Source organism: Pipistrellus kuhlii, unplaced genomic scaffold, assembly GCF_014108245.1.
Source record: "Pipistrellus kuhlii isolate mPipKuh1 unplaced genomic scaffold, mPipKuh1.p scaffold_m20_p_5, whole genome shotgun sequence".
NCBI lineage: Eukaryota > Metazoa > Chordata > Mammalia > Chiroptera > Vespertilionidae > Pipistrellus > Pipistrellus kuhlii.
The window spans coordinates 77,392,300-77,408,031 of NW_023425551.1; the positions used below are offsets into that span (position 1 = coordinate 77,392,300).

The 15,732-nt window shown below is 42.6% G+C and overlaps 1 protein-coding gene across 1 annotated transcript in view; it reads right to left on the bottom strand.

The window, feature by feature from the left end:
- DNAH8 (dynein axonemal heavy chain 8) overlaps positions 1-15,732 on the bottom strand; it is a 263,341-nt gene that overhangs the window by 75,564 nt on the left and 172,045 nt on the right. Inside the window, exons 66-74 of the mRNA XM_036414990.2 lie at positions 15,400-15,503; positions 13,640-13,816; positions 12,858-13,025; positions 12,222-12,437; positions 9,411-9,548; positions 5,568-5,695; positions 4,801-4,972; positions 2,975-3,130; positions 1,937-2,092 (exon numbers count right to left, since the gene is read on the bottom strand). Of these exons, the coding sequence (XP_036270883.2) occupies positions 1,937-2,092; positions 2,975-3,130; positions 4,801-4,972; positions 5,568-5,695; positions 9,411-9,548; positions 12,222-12,437; positions 12,858-13,025; positions 13,640-13,816; positions 15,400-15,503 (1,415 nt within the window). The remainder of the gene's footprint in view (positions 1-1,936; positions 2,093-2,974; positions 3,131-4,800; positions 4,973-5,567; positions 5,696-9,410; positions 9,549-12,221; positions 12,438-12,857; positions 13,026-13,639; positions 13,817-15,399; positions 15,504-15,732) is intronic.

A 15,732-nucleotide genomic window follows, 5' to 3' on the forward strand; every position in this document is an offset into this window, starting at 1 on the left:
TTAAAAAAGCTTAGAGGACAGGACTAGGACTATGGGTTCAGTTTAAGAAATACTTTACCAGAGGCTAGTGCTGTGAAACTTGAAGGAACTGCAAAAGGAAGTTGTGAAATTTTACTCATTGATCTTAAAGAATAAAGCTTATCCCTTTAGAATAAGTTACACCTGTGGTCCTGCTTGGAGATGTTTTTAGCCAGAACACCAAGCAAATTCAATGAAAAATTTATCCAAGACAAACGTTGAATAAAGAAAAACTCATTCAAAGACTTGACTGTGTTTTCCACTTGAGAAAATTGTTTCCTGCTATGGAAATGTGTCATGTTTATAAAATATATAATTTTTCCTTCCATTTCACAGTCATATCTGAAGCACATTTAACAACAGAAAGGTTTAACAAAATTTCCAAAGAAAAAACATGCCAACATATTTTTCCCACTTAACAACAGAAAGGGTTAATAACATTTCCCAAGAAGAAAAATGCCAATATAATTTTCCAGAAAGATGACATTTATCTTAAACACTACACTCTGCAGTATATTGAAAAACAACAGGTTTTGCTGTCTAAAAATTAGGTGGAGCCCTGGCTGGTTTGGCTCAGTGGATAGAGCATCAGTCCCAGGCCTGAAGGGTCCTAGGTTATTTCCAGTCATTGGTTGCAGGCTTGATACCAGGTCCTGGTCATGCAAGAGGCAACCAATGAATGTTTCTCTCTCACATCGATGTTTCTCTCTCTGTGTCTCTCCCCTATCTTTCCACTCTCTCTTAAAAAAAAAAAAAATCAATGGAAAAATATTCTCAGGTGAGGATTAACAACAACAACAATAAAGTCCGGTGGAATTTATAACATTTCTAAATAACTTAGATTTTAATTGTAATCCACATGCTAGGGGACTAGCACATTCTCAGGCAGCTAGAATTCTTGACACTGCGGTTAAGAATTGGGGTCTTTTAAAGGACTCCCAGGAATGGTCAGTCTGCAACCTCCTTGGCATATTAAACATGGCAATAAAAGAATTCACATTATGAAGAACTATTTTTCTATATAAATCTCTTTGTTTAATGAGAAATTTTTTTAATTTCAAATTTTATTCACTGATATTCATAAAATTAAGTTGTCCAAATTAAAAAATATTTTTTTTCAACCAGAAAGGCTGTCATTCATCAAAAAATAAAAATCTGAAGAAGCCTAAAGGTAGAGAATGATCAATGAAAAAAGAAACAGACTGAAAACAATTACAATAAAAAATCAGGAACACAATTCCATAGCTCTCAGCAAAGTCCATGAATTTAGACTGAACGTTAATAGAGAAACGAACAAATCAATGTCCATAGACTTTATTAAAATGTCATTTTCTCCAATGAAATACAGGTTTTATTGTATAGATGTATATATGGCTTACAAAAAGAATTTTATTGGAGTTGCTAAAATACCTATAATAATATCTTATTATTATGACTAGACAATGTCTCTCCTTAATATATTATTTAGTTTCAGTGAAATGGATACTCTTACCAAGAAATTGCCCCACCCCCATATCTGTTATAAATAATATATATACATCTATATTTTAATATTTTTTATTGATTTCAGAAAGGAAAGGAGAAGCAGAAAAAGAGACAGAAACATCAGTGATGAGAGAGAATCATTGATCAGCTGCCACCTACATGCCCCACACATTAAGAATCGAGCCCACAACCCAAGCACATGTCCTGACCAGGAATCCAACCATGACCTCCTGGGTTATAGGTTGACGCTCAACCACTGAACCACACCAGCAGGGCTACACTATATATTTTTAAAGGAAACACTGAACATGAGTTTGGAAATTATTTTTTCCAGTATACCAAATACTTGAAAGAAATTGCCTTTACTGCTATGCTCAAAAAGATAAGTAGATGTCACCATTACCCTTTTCTTTCTTGTTTTTACAAAGCTCACCTTGAAAGCGGTGCCTGATTTAATGAAATTCTTTTCTAACACATTATCCAGGGCCGGGTCCAGCTCTTCACGAATGTCCTCGATGAGCAGCGGTCGGCCCAAGGAAAGGCTGTCCTCCAAGTGTGTGCGGAAATACTTATGGTTCAGCGACGTCACCTAAACACGAAGAGCTCATTACTCTACAAATGGCACGAGCAACGTGCCTCTTCCTCGGTGGAAATCAAGAGCTGACTAGGAATTGTGAGGGCTATTTGGGAAGCCTTGTTTATAAAAATAAAAGGAGCAAACATAATTTTCAAAGCTTGGTGAGCCGTGGCCTGCAGAAGTCCTGGGTGTGTAACTGGCTCTCTGTGATGAAAAGAGGAGGAGGAGGGGTGCTCCTCAGATGCAGAGAAGTCTTTGCAAAGGTAGAGTTGGATGTGGACTTTGAGATATTTCAGATTTTTGTCTGGGATGTAAGGGAAGAGGGCAGTGGGGTGGAGAGAGACACCCTCGTTAGGAGAAAGAGCACAAGCAAAAATGTGGACCCAGTGTAGAACAGTGTCTGGGAAACAACGAACAGTCCATATGGGAAGCTGAATTGAAATATCAATGGTGACGAGATTCCCCCAGGGAGATAGGAGGACTGGAATCCTGCCCCTCCCTCCCCATCACCTGAAAATGAACACGTGATTAGACACCACCTCCAACACTGGACCCTCGGATCGTATGCTCTGTAGGACCAAGGGCCCGAGCGAGGTGAGGCAAGTGGCCCAAACCACAAGTTCTTTGGCTGCTTTCCTGATCCAGGGCCCAGGATGGAAACCACATCCATCCTCTGCCACGAACCAGGCCAGTGGACAGAGGGGAGAGGGCAACCAAGGGAGAGCACAAGAGAGAAAATTGCTAAGGCTTTGCCCTAATCCCTGTTACAAAACCCAAAGGTGTAAGTTAGCAAACAGTTGCAGAGATGACAACTATGACTGGCAGATTCGACGAAAATTTGGGGGAAATTTCATGACTTCAAGATTACGGTCCCCTGTGCCCAATGGTACCCACCTGCAGGTCATTTTCTTTTTCCTTTGATTTAATCCAAGTTTTGCCTTGAGTCTGTGGATCTATGAGGAGTGGGTATCTGGTGGCCTTCGTCACGATAATGCCGTTCTGAATCGAGAGGTCATCTCCTGGCAGGCCCTGCAGTCCCCACTCGCCGATCTGAATAACAGGAAGTGGACATGGACGTTCGAAGGAGAATGAGAATGCTTTCATGAGTAGATAAAAGCACCTCCATATAAAAGAATTTAAAATCGGGGCACATATTTTTCCACTGAGAACGTGCAACAGGTACCCAGAAAAAAAAAACAAAAACCTAAACTTGTAAATGTGAACCAAGTAATATTAAATTTTTTTAAATGGAATAAATAAATCCTCTCTTTCGTGATGCAAAACTAGGTTTAGTCCTGTATGTTATGTTTTCATGCTTGAGGAAATATTGTTAAATTTATTACATGAAGCTGGTTGCTAAGCATTCAGAGAACATAGGGGCTTAAAATACGGCGAGGGTGGCTTTGTGGGTGGGGTCCGGACTGGCTGAAGGAGGCAGAGATAATGGATACGGGTAACAAGATGTCAGAGAAGCCATAGCCGGTTTGGCTCAATCGGCCTATAGACCAAAGGGTCCTGAGTTCAATTCCAGTCAAGTGCATGTACCTCGGTTGCAGGCTACTCCCCAGCCTGGGCTCTGGCTGGGGTGCGTGCAAGAAGCAACCCATCGTTGTGTTTCACATCGAAGTTTCTATCTCTCCCTCTCTCTTCTACTCTCTCTAAAAATCAATGGAAAAACATCCTTGGGTGAGGATTAAAAAATAAGTAAATAAATAAAAAGATGACAGAGGAGATAAGCCCTGGTTAAGCCCCTGAAACTTCCCCCTCCTGCCTTGCTTCTGGTTTGGTGGGGGCCGGGGTCGCGTAGCTGAAGGGAGAGAAGTCAGGAGAGACAAGATATTATATTGTCTCATCAATGACATTTAAAAAAATATATTTCTTTTCCAAAATCAGAGGGAATTGCCAGCCTGCCTCCACGTGTCCATAAAATCTCCTGAGATCCAATGAACCAACCAGCCTCCGCCTTCACAGGCCCTAATTAATAAAGGCTACCCTGGCCCACTCGGCCTCACCAGTGACCCGCTATATTCAACGCCTGATCTAGTCCCTGACAGGACCGCGTCAACATTGTTTGAATTAGAAAGACTAATTTTTCATTTTTAAGTAGAGATAACATGAAATTCATAGCATGGTGTCTCTAGGGCAACGGGGGAGCATATCGGCAAATCAGAAAAGCCGCTCATGAATACAAATGGCCTGGGAGGCATGTGCTGCCCCAGGAGCCCTGCAAGAGGCACTGGTAATTGGCAGGGGCGTCAACGCCCCCACGAGGGAGGCCGGGGGGTAGGTCACGCTGTTCCTCGGTGACACAGAACGTGCTACTAGTAAGGGATTGCTAATGGCCAAGAGAAGGTTAATGCCAGTGCTCGGGGCCAGGCTAATGTCTGCCCTGGCCCAAGATGTTCGCAAGAGCGCGTGGTTCAGCAGGACGGTGTAAGCACTGAAGGGCTGTAAGGAAAGCTCAGTCTCAGCCTGTCTGTTACTCACCAATGGCCTTTTAGTTCCCAGCAGTGCAACTGGCACTCATTGGAAAGGAGCATTTCTTAAAATGCAGAGTAACTTTTATAGAACAAAGAAGCTCCATTTTTGGAGCTCGTAAGCATTTTCAAACAATCTTTTCAATTAAATGAAAACAACAACAACAAAGTAGGTGTACCATGACTTCTTAGTAAGAAATGAGACTGAAATTCAGATAACGTGATGAGGACAGAAACACTTACTGTGGGAGGATCCACCAGCATGGAAATGAGGTTCAGGTTCTCACTGAAAGGAATCTTCCGCGCCCTCAGCTCCAACTCCCACTGCTCTTTCAGCAGATAGTTCCGAAATATCTGGTTGAAAGGACCGAGGTAGGAGAGGAATCCGGTGCACAGCAGAATGTCGCCCACAAGTCTGTGGAGGAGGAAACACAGACCCTCCACAGTGTAAGGAGTGGGAGATCCATAGTGCAGTTTGGCTTGTTACTTTGTGAACCCCTTCTTTGCTCCCCACATTTGGAAGCCACAGGTGGAGAGAGGGAGCACTAAGGAGCAGCGGGGGCCTTACGCGGAGAAGGTCAGGGAGCGAGACAGAGGGAAGTAGCCTGTGCCCATCCCCTCCCGGGTCCTGTTCAGAATCAGTCTTGGGGAGACTACTTCTCCTTTCTCACCCCCCTGCCTGCTTCCTGAGCACACGACGCTAAGAATAGACAAATGGAGCAGCCTACAGATTTTTCTGGCAAACTCGAACCGTTTCAGCAGCACCCACTACAGGAAACCCACACTGTTGAGCTAGGATGGAGATGACAGGTGCTTCTCAAAAGGCGCTTCCCTCTCTGTTTCACAGAGAGCGAGGAACATAAGCTGCAAGCACTTTCTCAGATGGAGGGATTTGGGATGGGTGAGGGCATGCGGGAGAAAGCTCTTCACAAGACACGGGTTTTATGTTCTCGAGTCACCAAGAGGTGCCGTTTGTGGACAGCGAGTATAACAAAGACCGTGATGCATACCTGTTAATCTGAGCCTTGAACTCTTTGCTTTGCTGAGTCCATCGGATCTTCTCTCCGCTCAGCCCGTCGATGAGGGTGGAGGCCGCCTGCATCTTTTTCCGGCACATGTCGGCATCATTGAGCAGGTCCTGCATTCAACAGGAAGAAGGTTCCAAGAACTTCTTAAATCCCTGAGTTAAATGTCCATTATATTCACACGTGAAATACGTGAGGGAATCCCTTAATGTGTAAAATTAATATAATCTAAAAGTACAGTGTAAGGGAAACCTTACATGTTAAATTCTGGTAATTTATTCAGTATATAGTCACTTTACATTATAAAAGTTCAAGTAAAGCAATTTTGTAAGCCAGAATACAAATCACATCAATTAAAATATTATTTCTATGGGGGGAAGGGACACATATGTAATACCTCAATCAATAAAGAAAATTTTTTTAAATGAAATAAAATAGCATTTCTATTAAATATTTTCAAAATAAAATATAGTGTTTTAAAAGACTTGAATTTAATAATAATCTGAGTTCTTTGCAGTTAACCAAGATTTCCCCCCAGAAAATTTCTACACAACAGTCATGTGCTGCAAGCAGCTGGAATCCACTCACAAGAGCCAATTGTTAAAGTTGTAGGGAATGTGTGCTGATGTTCAACAGCTGGTATTAAAAATTAAATTATATAAACTTATCATTAAACAAATCATATTAAAGGAAAAGGTAACGACTAACCAAAACCCATCACTTCCTAATTACTAACTGTGTCTCAGCGTTACCTCGCTGAGTTACTACCATGTTTCCCCGAAAATAAAACATCCTCCGAAAATAAGACCTACTTACAGGTTTCCTTCTGAGTGAAATATAAGGCATCCCCTGAAAATAAGGCCCCATAGGCTCTGTCTCAGAATGAAAATTAATTTACCGTAAACTGGTCACTAGGGCGTCTAGCAACCAGTGACGTTACACGGAGTCCTGACGTCACTGCTGTGTGATGGCAGAGCGGAGGTCGGAGTGAGTGGTGAGTGAGGAGCAGGAGAGAAGAGGAGATTTTCGCAGATGCGTGTAGAAGAACAGGAGGATTAGAGCGGACGGGACATGGCGAAGGTGGTGAGTGCTGGTCTGTCTCTGGTGACACTACCTGATGCTCTCAGTCACCCTCATGATGACTGAAGGTTCTCAGTCAGTGGCTCCAGCAAGCCCAGTGACAGTCCCCAGGCAGGCCCCAGGGGGTAAATGTCTGATAAAGGGGTAGGGGGGATGTCTGGTGAAGGTGTTCAGTGGCACAAGGGTGGGGGGAGGGGGGATCACTTAAAATGACACAGGAGGATCAGAGAGGGCAATCAAAATGACACAGGAGGATCAAAAAGGGTTACTAAAATGGTAATCCCCCCTCTGATTCTCCTGTGCCTTTTTGATTCCCCCCTCTATCCCCCCTGTGTCATTTTAAGTGATCCCCCCCCCCCACCTTGATACCCCAATTCCTTTTTTTTACTCCTAGAAATGAGCGCAAAAAAGAAAAAGCTACTCCGTGGAGTACAAGAAAGGAATCGTGGAAGATTCTTGGGGCCAAAATCTTACTGCTTTCTGCAAAGAGAAGATGTTGAGTATCCAATTGGTCTGAAAATGGCGAGCAGAGTATGGTAACCTCATTGAACAAGTGGACAAGGGAAATGCTAAAAAGCACAAGTGTGGATCAGGTTGGCAACCATAATTTTCTGAGCTGGAAGACCTGATCTGTGAATGGGTTGTTGAGAGGAGAACAGAGGCTTTGGTTGTGAATAGGGCTCAGATTCAAGAATTTGCCCCTGCAATGGCACCACAGTTTGACATAGCCCCCGAAGACTTAAAAGCATCACAACACTGGCTGAATAATTTCCTTCAGTGAAGTGAACTGGCTTTAAGAAGATCTACAACATTGTTTAGGTTGGAAGATACTCAAGTTATTAAGCGAGCACTTGCATTCAAGTCCTTTATTGATGATGCTGACTTCTCTAAATACAATCTTTCCAACATGATTGCTATGGATGAAACTGCAGTGCTTATGGGCCAATAGTCTCAAACAACAATTGAACAGCGGGGTGCCTCCTTAGTGTACATACCCTCCACTGCTTACAAAAGTGCACTTGTTTCCTGTATTTTGGCAGTTCGTCCGGATGGCACTAAAATCCCACCTTTAATCATTTCTAAGGGTAAGAAGGAAAAGATTGAACGTGTTTTGGGCATTTTTATTCTTGAAACTGAAAAAGCCTGGGCCACACAAGCAGTTATAAGGAAGTGGGTCAATTTAATGCTGCCGCTTGTTATGCAAGGGAGCTAAAGAGGTCTGCTAGTCTGGGATGCAACCAGCACTCACTGTGCTAAAGACATGAAGACATTTCTTCATGAAAGAAAAATATATCAGATAATGATTCCCGAAGGAATGACGGCCTATCTCTAGACTCTTGATATTGCATTAAACAAGCCATTCAAAGACAATTTGCACGTGGAAATTAATGACTACATTGAAAGTAGAATGGAGAGAAATCAGCGTGGAAACTTTGTGAAACCTAAACTGCAAGAAGTTGTGACTTGGGTTTAGAATTCATGGGAGAAAATCACTGACTGTTGTTTTGCAAATGCTACTTTGAGAAGAAGTACTCATTTAAAGACAATGCTATTGATAAACATGAGAGATTTGGTCCACTGATTCTGAAAGAAATGGAGTCACAAGAAATTCACCAGGAAATTCAGGAATTGGATTGTTATGATGATGTTCCAGAAGATGATGACATGATTATCATTGAATAAATGAGTAAATTCTTGATACTGTAGGATTCACAGTTTGTCTGGTTTGTGTTGACAACTCCTGTACTACCGTACTGAATACAGGTAATAAATTTCCTTTATTTTCATTTAACAATAAATGTGTACCATATTCTTCTTCATGGAAAAATAAGACATCCCCTGAAAATAAGACCTAGCGCATCTTTGGGAGCAAAAATTAATATAAGACACTGTCTTATTTTCGGGGAAACAGGGTAAGCCCGCCGTGTCAGCCTGGTGGAAGAGTACATTATAGTGCTGCTGCTGCTGCTGCCACATATTTTTCCATCTGAGTTCAGTGTCCCCCCAATGACAGCGCCAATGGGCAGTGATGAGAGGACCTAGACCCCTGAAGTCAGCGACCCCTGCCCACAGGCTTTCTTCTTCCCCTGGCCCCTGCCTCACAGCCAGGCCACCACTCCACATCTAACCTCAGACGCTGGATCAGGATCCCCATTTGATGGGTAATTGAGGACAATTAACCTCAAGTTCAAAATTAATAAGTGCATGAGCAGGAAGGACCTGAAACTCAGTTTCCCAACTGCAAAGGGCAGGACATCACAGCTCCCCTTGTGGAAAGTGATGAGGTATATCCTAGATCACATGATTTCACACATCTAGAGAAAATAATGAACAACTTAGACTGATGAACAAAAACAGACCCAGAGAAAGAAGCAGTGAACAGACTCTCAAACCTCAGAGGGAAATTAGGGGAGGGTGGAAGTAAAGGGGAAGAGATCAACCAAAGGACTTGTGTGCATGCATATGGCCTGGCCAGTGGCCATGGACAAAGTGAGGGCATATGTAGGGAGGGGTTTGGGATGGGATTGGGGGGGATGAGGACAATTATGTGATACCATAATCAATTTTTAAAAATTAAAAAATAAAAATAAAAATAAAGAATTGAAGGGCCAAAGATCCAAAGCAAGTAGACCTCGCTAGCAGGGAAGGACGTTCAGGTAAATCTTTTCTGTCACACACATGTACCTAATTTCTAAAAACAACATATACTTGCATAACATTTCCATCACTTTGGGTATTTAATCTCACCATTTTCTCATTCATTGCTGCGTCAAATTTTGCTTGTACTTTATCCAGCTCGGCTTGTTTCTCATCAAGCAGTGCCTGCGCCTTCCCCAGCTCAGCATTGGCAACGGCTAAGCGGCCCTCCTGCTTGGCCAGGTTAGTCTTGGGAGGAAGAGGGGGTGATTAGTGCAGAGCGGTACTGGGGCTGCAAAAAACACTTGACTTCAATCGTAGGCAAACCATATACCCCATGATTGTGCCCTAGATGTCTGGAGGTCGCCTGTGTCCGTGTTTTCAGCTGGGGGAGCAGAGTGTATTGAAGATACTTCATTAAAATTATTTTTCTTTTAGTTATTAATGTTAACAGGGACACTGCAGCAATGTGTAGGAAGGAGAACAAAAATTACCAGTGATTCTACTGAGTATTGTATTAAGAGGTTGATCATTGGCATTTTGATTGCCCCCCCCCAAATCCCCACCCCTCACCTAATGTAGTAGAATCATTTCCCCATCCTTAAAACCTTTTGGTGAACATCAGTTATATGGCTGCATAAAATGCAATTTGGATGCATCATCATTTCATAAATTTCAGGCTTTTCTATACTTTCAGACATTCTGCCCCCCACCCACTTTTTAATTGTATAGGTAATGCTGGGCTGAGTACTGTTGGGAGTGTAAACATTGTGGATGGATTTCTTGGTAGTGATCCTTTGAAGTGAAATTACTGCAGCAGTAGTTTTTCATCTTTTTCTAAGTCTTATAGCATGGTAATTATATTTTCTTGTACATATAAAGTAATTAATCGGCAAAGTAAGATAGCCCAAGAGCCTTCTGGCATAAGTTTTTGAAAATTTTCTCATTTTCTTTTTCAATATTTCAATTATTTGAATTTAGCCCTTTTCCCCAGGAAATTTTCACTACATTTAGATTTTCTAATGTATTTACATATAACTGTGTACAATTTGCTTTTTAATTACTTAAATCTACACATCTGTGATTATATGGATTTATCTTTCTATTCTCATTTGCTCTTCTATATTTTCTTCTTGATTGTATTTTCTAAGACTATATTTCATATTTTGTTTTTGCAAAGCACCATTTAGTTCTAGATTTACTCATTAATTCTACTTTTCTCTCTTCTAATTTTTAATGTTATTTTTATTAGCTCTATTCCACTTTCCTCAAAGTTGGTGCATATGTGTGCTGATAAGTGAGTATGTACTGGATTTAGTATCTTTGATTCATTTAAGGGCAAAGAACGTATCATTTTACCACCTCACAAAAGTTTTGGTAGCTAGCTGTTTGTCAACATTTTCTAAATGAAAGTGACTGACTTTTTAAAATATAAACTTTCTGATTTTATTGCTTATTATCAAAGAACAAGACCTCAGCGATTTTTGCATTGAACATGATCCATTTTTGTAAAGATTCTTGGACAATAGCAATCATATTCTTTGTTTATATTTTAAAAAGTTCAAGTAGCAATTCAAACTTTAAAATAATATGGTGTAAAATCTCTATATAACTAATTTATGCCTACTCCAGATTGGCTAAATAATTTGCAGGGTCCCGTGCAAAATGGAAACGTGGGTCCTTGTTCCAATATTACTAAGAACATCAACAGGGTGACAGCAGAGCATGGAGCCAAGCACGGGCCCTTAACACAACGTGCACAGGTCACACCCGGAAAGCCAGCGCCGGGCCTACGCCATCTGCGCTGGAGTGGTGCTGTGCGCCACAATCTCAATTATAATATGATTTTTATTAATCTCCACCTAAAGTAGTTATGGGTTTTGCTTTATGTACCTTAATATCATTATATTTAATTACTACACTTAAGTCTTACCATAGACTTAATTGTTAGAAATAAAAAATTTTATCACTAAAAATTAACAGCTCTTTTAAGTCTTTTTTTCTTCTTTTTCTTGAATTCTGAAACTTACATAACATTTCTCTCTTGATATCTTTTTGTTTGGGTGTATTTGTTCTATACTCTCATCATTTCCCTTTGTTAAAACTTTCTTATTTTTTCATTTATCTTCTATTCCTCGCGAAGCACAGAGTTTAAAGAGGCAATCCCTTCTTAAAGGCTTCTTATGGAAACCAGCGACCTGCCCACCTCCTCACCAGTTCCCATTCTACAGGGCAACCACTTGCAACTCTTTCATCGGCACAGGGCTGGGGTGGGCAGCTGGGCTGTGTTTGTGTGTATGTGTGTGTGTGTGTTGTATTTACCCTCAGTACTTAATTTCATCATTGAGAAATTTTTTTTTTAATTCCCTCAGACACAGAGGGCAGCTTGGCCAGATACTGAATCCTCGGGCCACGGACCTGCCCTCCTCAGCACTCTGCCTGCGTTTTTCATTCTGCTCTAGGGAAGTCTGCGGCACCCTGAATGCTCTTCTTTTGTAATAATTCTTTTAAATTTTGTTTTATTGTTTCTTAGATGCATGCAAGTTGCCCTTTCTGTCTTTGAAATGTGAATGTTGATACTAATTTTTATAAATTTCATTTGGAATCTAGCAACCAACTTCAGTCTCCAAACCTTAGCCCCAAACTTCAGAGAAATGGCAAGTTCTCTTCTATGACGGCTTGGTTATTATTCCCAGTAAGTTCATTCCCGGTCCAAGTTAACAAGTTGGCTCAGTTTCTTGCTTGAGATGCCCAAAACATGCAACAAGAATAAACACAACTCGAGATGGTGAGAGGGCACACAGGAAAAAGGGAGAACGTCGGCAACAGGGACGTCGACCTTTACTGGTCAGAACGATGCTCTGCCTGGGAACAGCAGTAACATGAGGCCTTGGAGTTCCTGGAAGGAGGAGGGAAACGTACCTTCAGAGGCAGCACCTCCTTGTTGATGCCATAAAATGTTGCCATGGCAAGTGTCCAGGACAGCAGGCCGGCCACGTTCCCGCAGACTTTCTTGGCACTTTCAAAGGTGTAGTCATCCATGTTAAAATATGGCTGCAGCAACTCCACCGTCTCCTCGTTGATGGTGTCCTTGGGGAACTGCTGCAGGCTCCACAGGAACCCCGTGGCGCTCATCAGCTGCAAAACACCCCCACCCGAAGGGCTGCCAGGAGAGGCCTGCCTGCTCCCCAGCCGGGCACTCCGAAGGGTAAAGCCGATTGGCTCCACCACACAAATCAAGGCGAGGACATGGGGTCAGCCTAAATCCGTGAATCGCAAACTGTCCTCTTATTTCTAAAGATCAACGTACCCAGCTTCCTGTCCAGGGGGTGCACTTACTAGTAAATGGGCTGACATCAGGACTGCCAGAACTGGCCACTGGTTCCGGACAGATTGTGGCAGAAAGCAAGCATTCAGCCTAAACCTCTTTCCCTGCTTGCTTTCTGGGAGATGCAGATTGAGAGACGCCGCTACGCGGAGGTCCACTCTCACCAGCCAGCCTGTGTGGCTGAGGACTCCCAAGCGCTGCCCGGGGCCCAGGAAGTAGCTTTCACTTACTTTCAGCGACTCTCCCCAGGACGGCTTGCAGCACGGTTTTTCTGGATCCATAGTCACAGGATCAATTTTCTTTTGAAACAGTAACAGAACGCAGTCCATGATTCTCATAATAAGATGCGGGGGCTTTGCGAGCTTCCTGACCGTGGCAATATCGTTCGGTTTGATCGTCTGTATTGGGGGTGAGGAATCAATATTTTTGTTGTTGTTGAGTAGTGTTCACAGTCATGTGGCAATCTAATACTTTTAAATAACGAAAGCAGAAAGCTTTAAAATGCATTTTCTCCCCAAGCCCTGACAGTATCTCCTTAAGGGTGTGCATTCCAAGATTTCCTAATAGCTCTTTCATTGTGATTCTAGGATTTTTGTTTATTTTAGTTGTCTTCCCCCCCCCTCCCGCTCTATTGCCCTCAACTAGTTCCTTGAATATCACTACCATTCATTGCACACACACACACACATACACACACACACATACAGAGGCCTTTGCTAGCAACAAGCCTCAATAATAGGTGACATTTAGATAACTTGCATCTTCAAAGCACAGAGCCTGTCTTCTGTGTGGATAACAAAGAGGAGCAAGGCCTGAGGAGCAGAAGCCTCACCTCCGGCCTGCCCTACCCTGGAAGGGGAGGAATGCAAAGGAGACAGGAGAAGGGATTATAACACATGCCTCCTAAAGATCTCTTCTGGCATTTTCTGTATATGAGCTTGGTTTGGAATGAGTCATATGAGTCATTGTCAGACATTCAAGGCAAGGAGGGGGACAGCAACCTGCTACTCACATTCAGGGCTGCCTCCGCCTCCTCCAGGGCAGGCCTCGCGGCCTCGAGTTTGCTCTCTGCTTTTACTTTTTCACTGTCGATTTCATCCACAATTTTTTGGGCTTTGTCTTTCACCTCCTGCACCTCGTTTTTCACCTTGGCAGAAGCCTGAGCACTTACTGTGACTTCTGCTAACACCTGTTAAATTGAGGAGACACGTGAGAGCAAACAGAAACCTCTGAGCAGCATTTACAGATTTGAGTACTGAGAATATTCATTCACTAAAATGTAAAACATGAATTAGAGCACATTTATTCCCCATCTAAGATATATATATGCTTATTTTAATCCTCACTTAAAGATGCTTTAATTGATTTTTAGAGAGAGAGGAGAGGAGAGAGAGAAACATTGATGTGAGAGAGAAATACTGTTCCATTGCCTTTCTTATGCACCCTGACCAGGGATCAAACCCACAACCTAGGTACGTGCCCTGACTGGGAATTAAACCTGCAACCGTTTTAGTGCATGAAACGACACTCCAACCAACTGAGCCACTGAGTCATCTATATTTTAAGGTGTATTAAAGTAACTCCTTTGAGCAGTCCTTGCAGTCTGTTTTTTCCTAAGCTTTATTCAGGCTTAGAATATATAAACTAGAGGCCCCGTGCACAGATTTGTGCAGGGGCAGGTGTCCCTTCTGCCTGGACTTTGGGGATCAGGCCTAAACAAGCATTCAGACATCCCCTAGGGATGTAGCAGTGAGTGAAGAGGCAGGAGACTGGGGAGGAGCCTGAACCATGCCAGGCACAACCTCCCTACCCCCTATGCCTCCCAGGCCCCTGCACACACACCCCTACACCCACTCAGTGCTCCACCACTGCACTTGCCAGCTTCTGAGCAGCAGTCCCGCTGTGGGAGTGCACTGACCACCAGGGGGCAGCTCCTGCATTGAGTGTCTGCCCCTGGTGGTCAGTGCATGTCACAGCAACTGGTCATTCCAGTCATTCAGGTTGTTCTAGTTGCTCTGATTGTTCTGTCCTAACAGCTGCTTAGGCTTTTATATATATAGATATTTATCTTTTCAGGAAAAATGGTATTTCTACTGTATGTAATTTCTAAAAAGTAAACAATATAAGTAAGTGTAATGGAATAAGATCAGAAACCATATTAAGCCTCATGTAAATAACAATAAAAATAGCTCATATTTTTTCTAAGTGCCTAGCATGTGCCAGAACTTTACTAAGTGCCTCTCTTGATTCTCTCTCCTTTCAGCAACTGAATAAAGGTCAAGATTTAAGTGTCAATTCCTACCTGGCCCTCAGGGAGGGGAAGCAGACACAGCTTGAGGGGTAGAGGGTCATAGATAAAGGACCACACCATATCCCTACCCCCTGGGAGGAGTATCTTTTTTTTTTAACTTCACCAACTCCTCCTCTTATTTTTCCCCTTTGACACAAACTTCAGGTGCGACTTGGGGCATCCTAGAAACTTAGAGTATGCAGGGAGCTTACCAAATATAACTACAGTCAAGCAGAAATGTCATAAACAGATGAGAGAGAACAAGAGAGACCGAGCCAGAGAAGAAAGAACAGCCTTAGACCCGGTGAGATGGAATAGGTTAGGTATGCCTTGGTGTGAGTTAAACAAAATATCTAATGGTCGTTGGGAACATTATCCTACCAGAAATAGTCTAAGTCTATACTCTATAAGCTTCTAAATGCTTTTTCTTTACTTTGGAAAAATGTTCCTCGCCACTCGGGATAAGAAAAATGCAAACTCACTTCATCTGCTTTCACAGACGCCACTTCCAGCTCCTTCTCCTTCACGGCGAGGTCCTGCGAGAGCTTCGCAACCGACTCGCTTGCCTCCATGAGCTTGTCAAGACCTTTACAAACGCACACATGTACACGCTTGCTGAGTCTAGGAACACCCCCTCCATCAAATATTCACCCAACATTCACTACTTATAAGGCACCAACCACAGAGGTATTATAACAAACACAAGGTAATTAGTTACAGACACAGGCTTTAAAAATGCACATATCCTAGGAGCAACAATCCCCGCCATATTTCTGAGAGCTTCTGCAGGGCATGAAGAAAATCGCTCTGGCGGA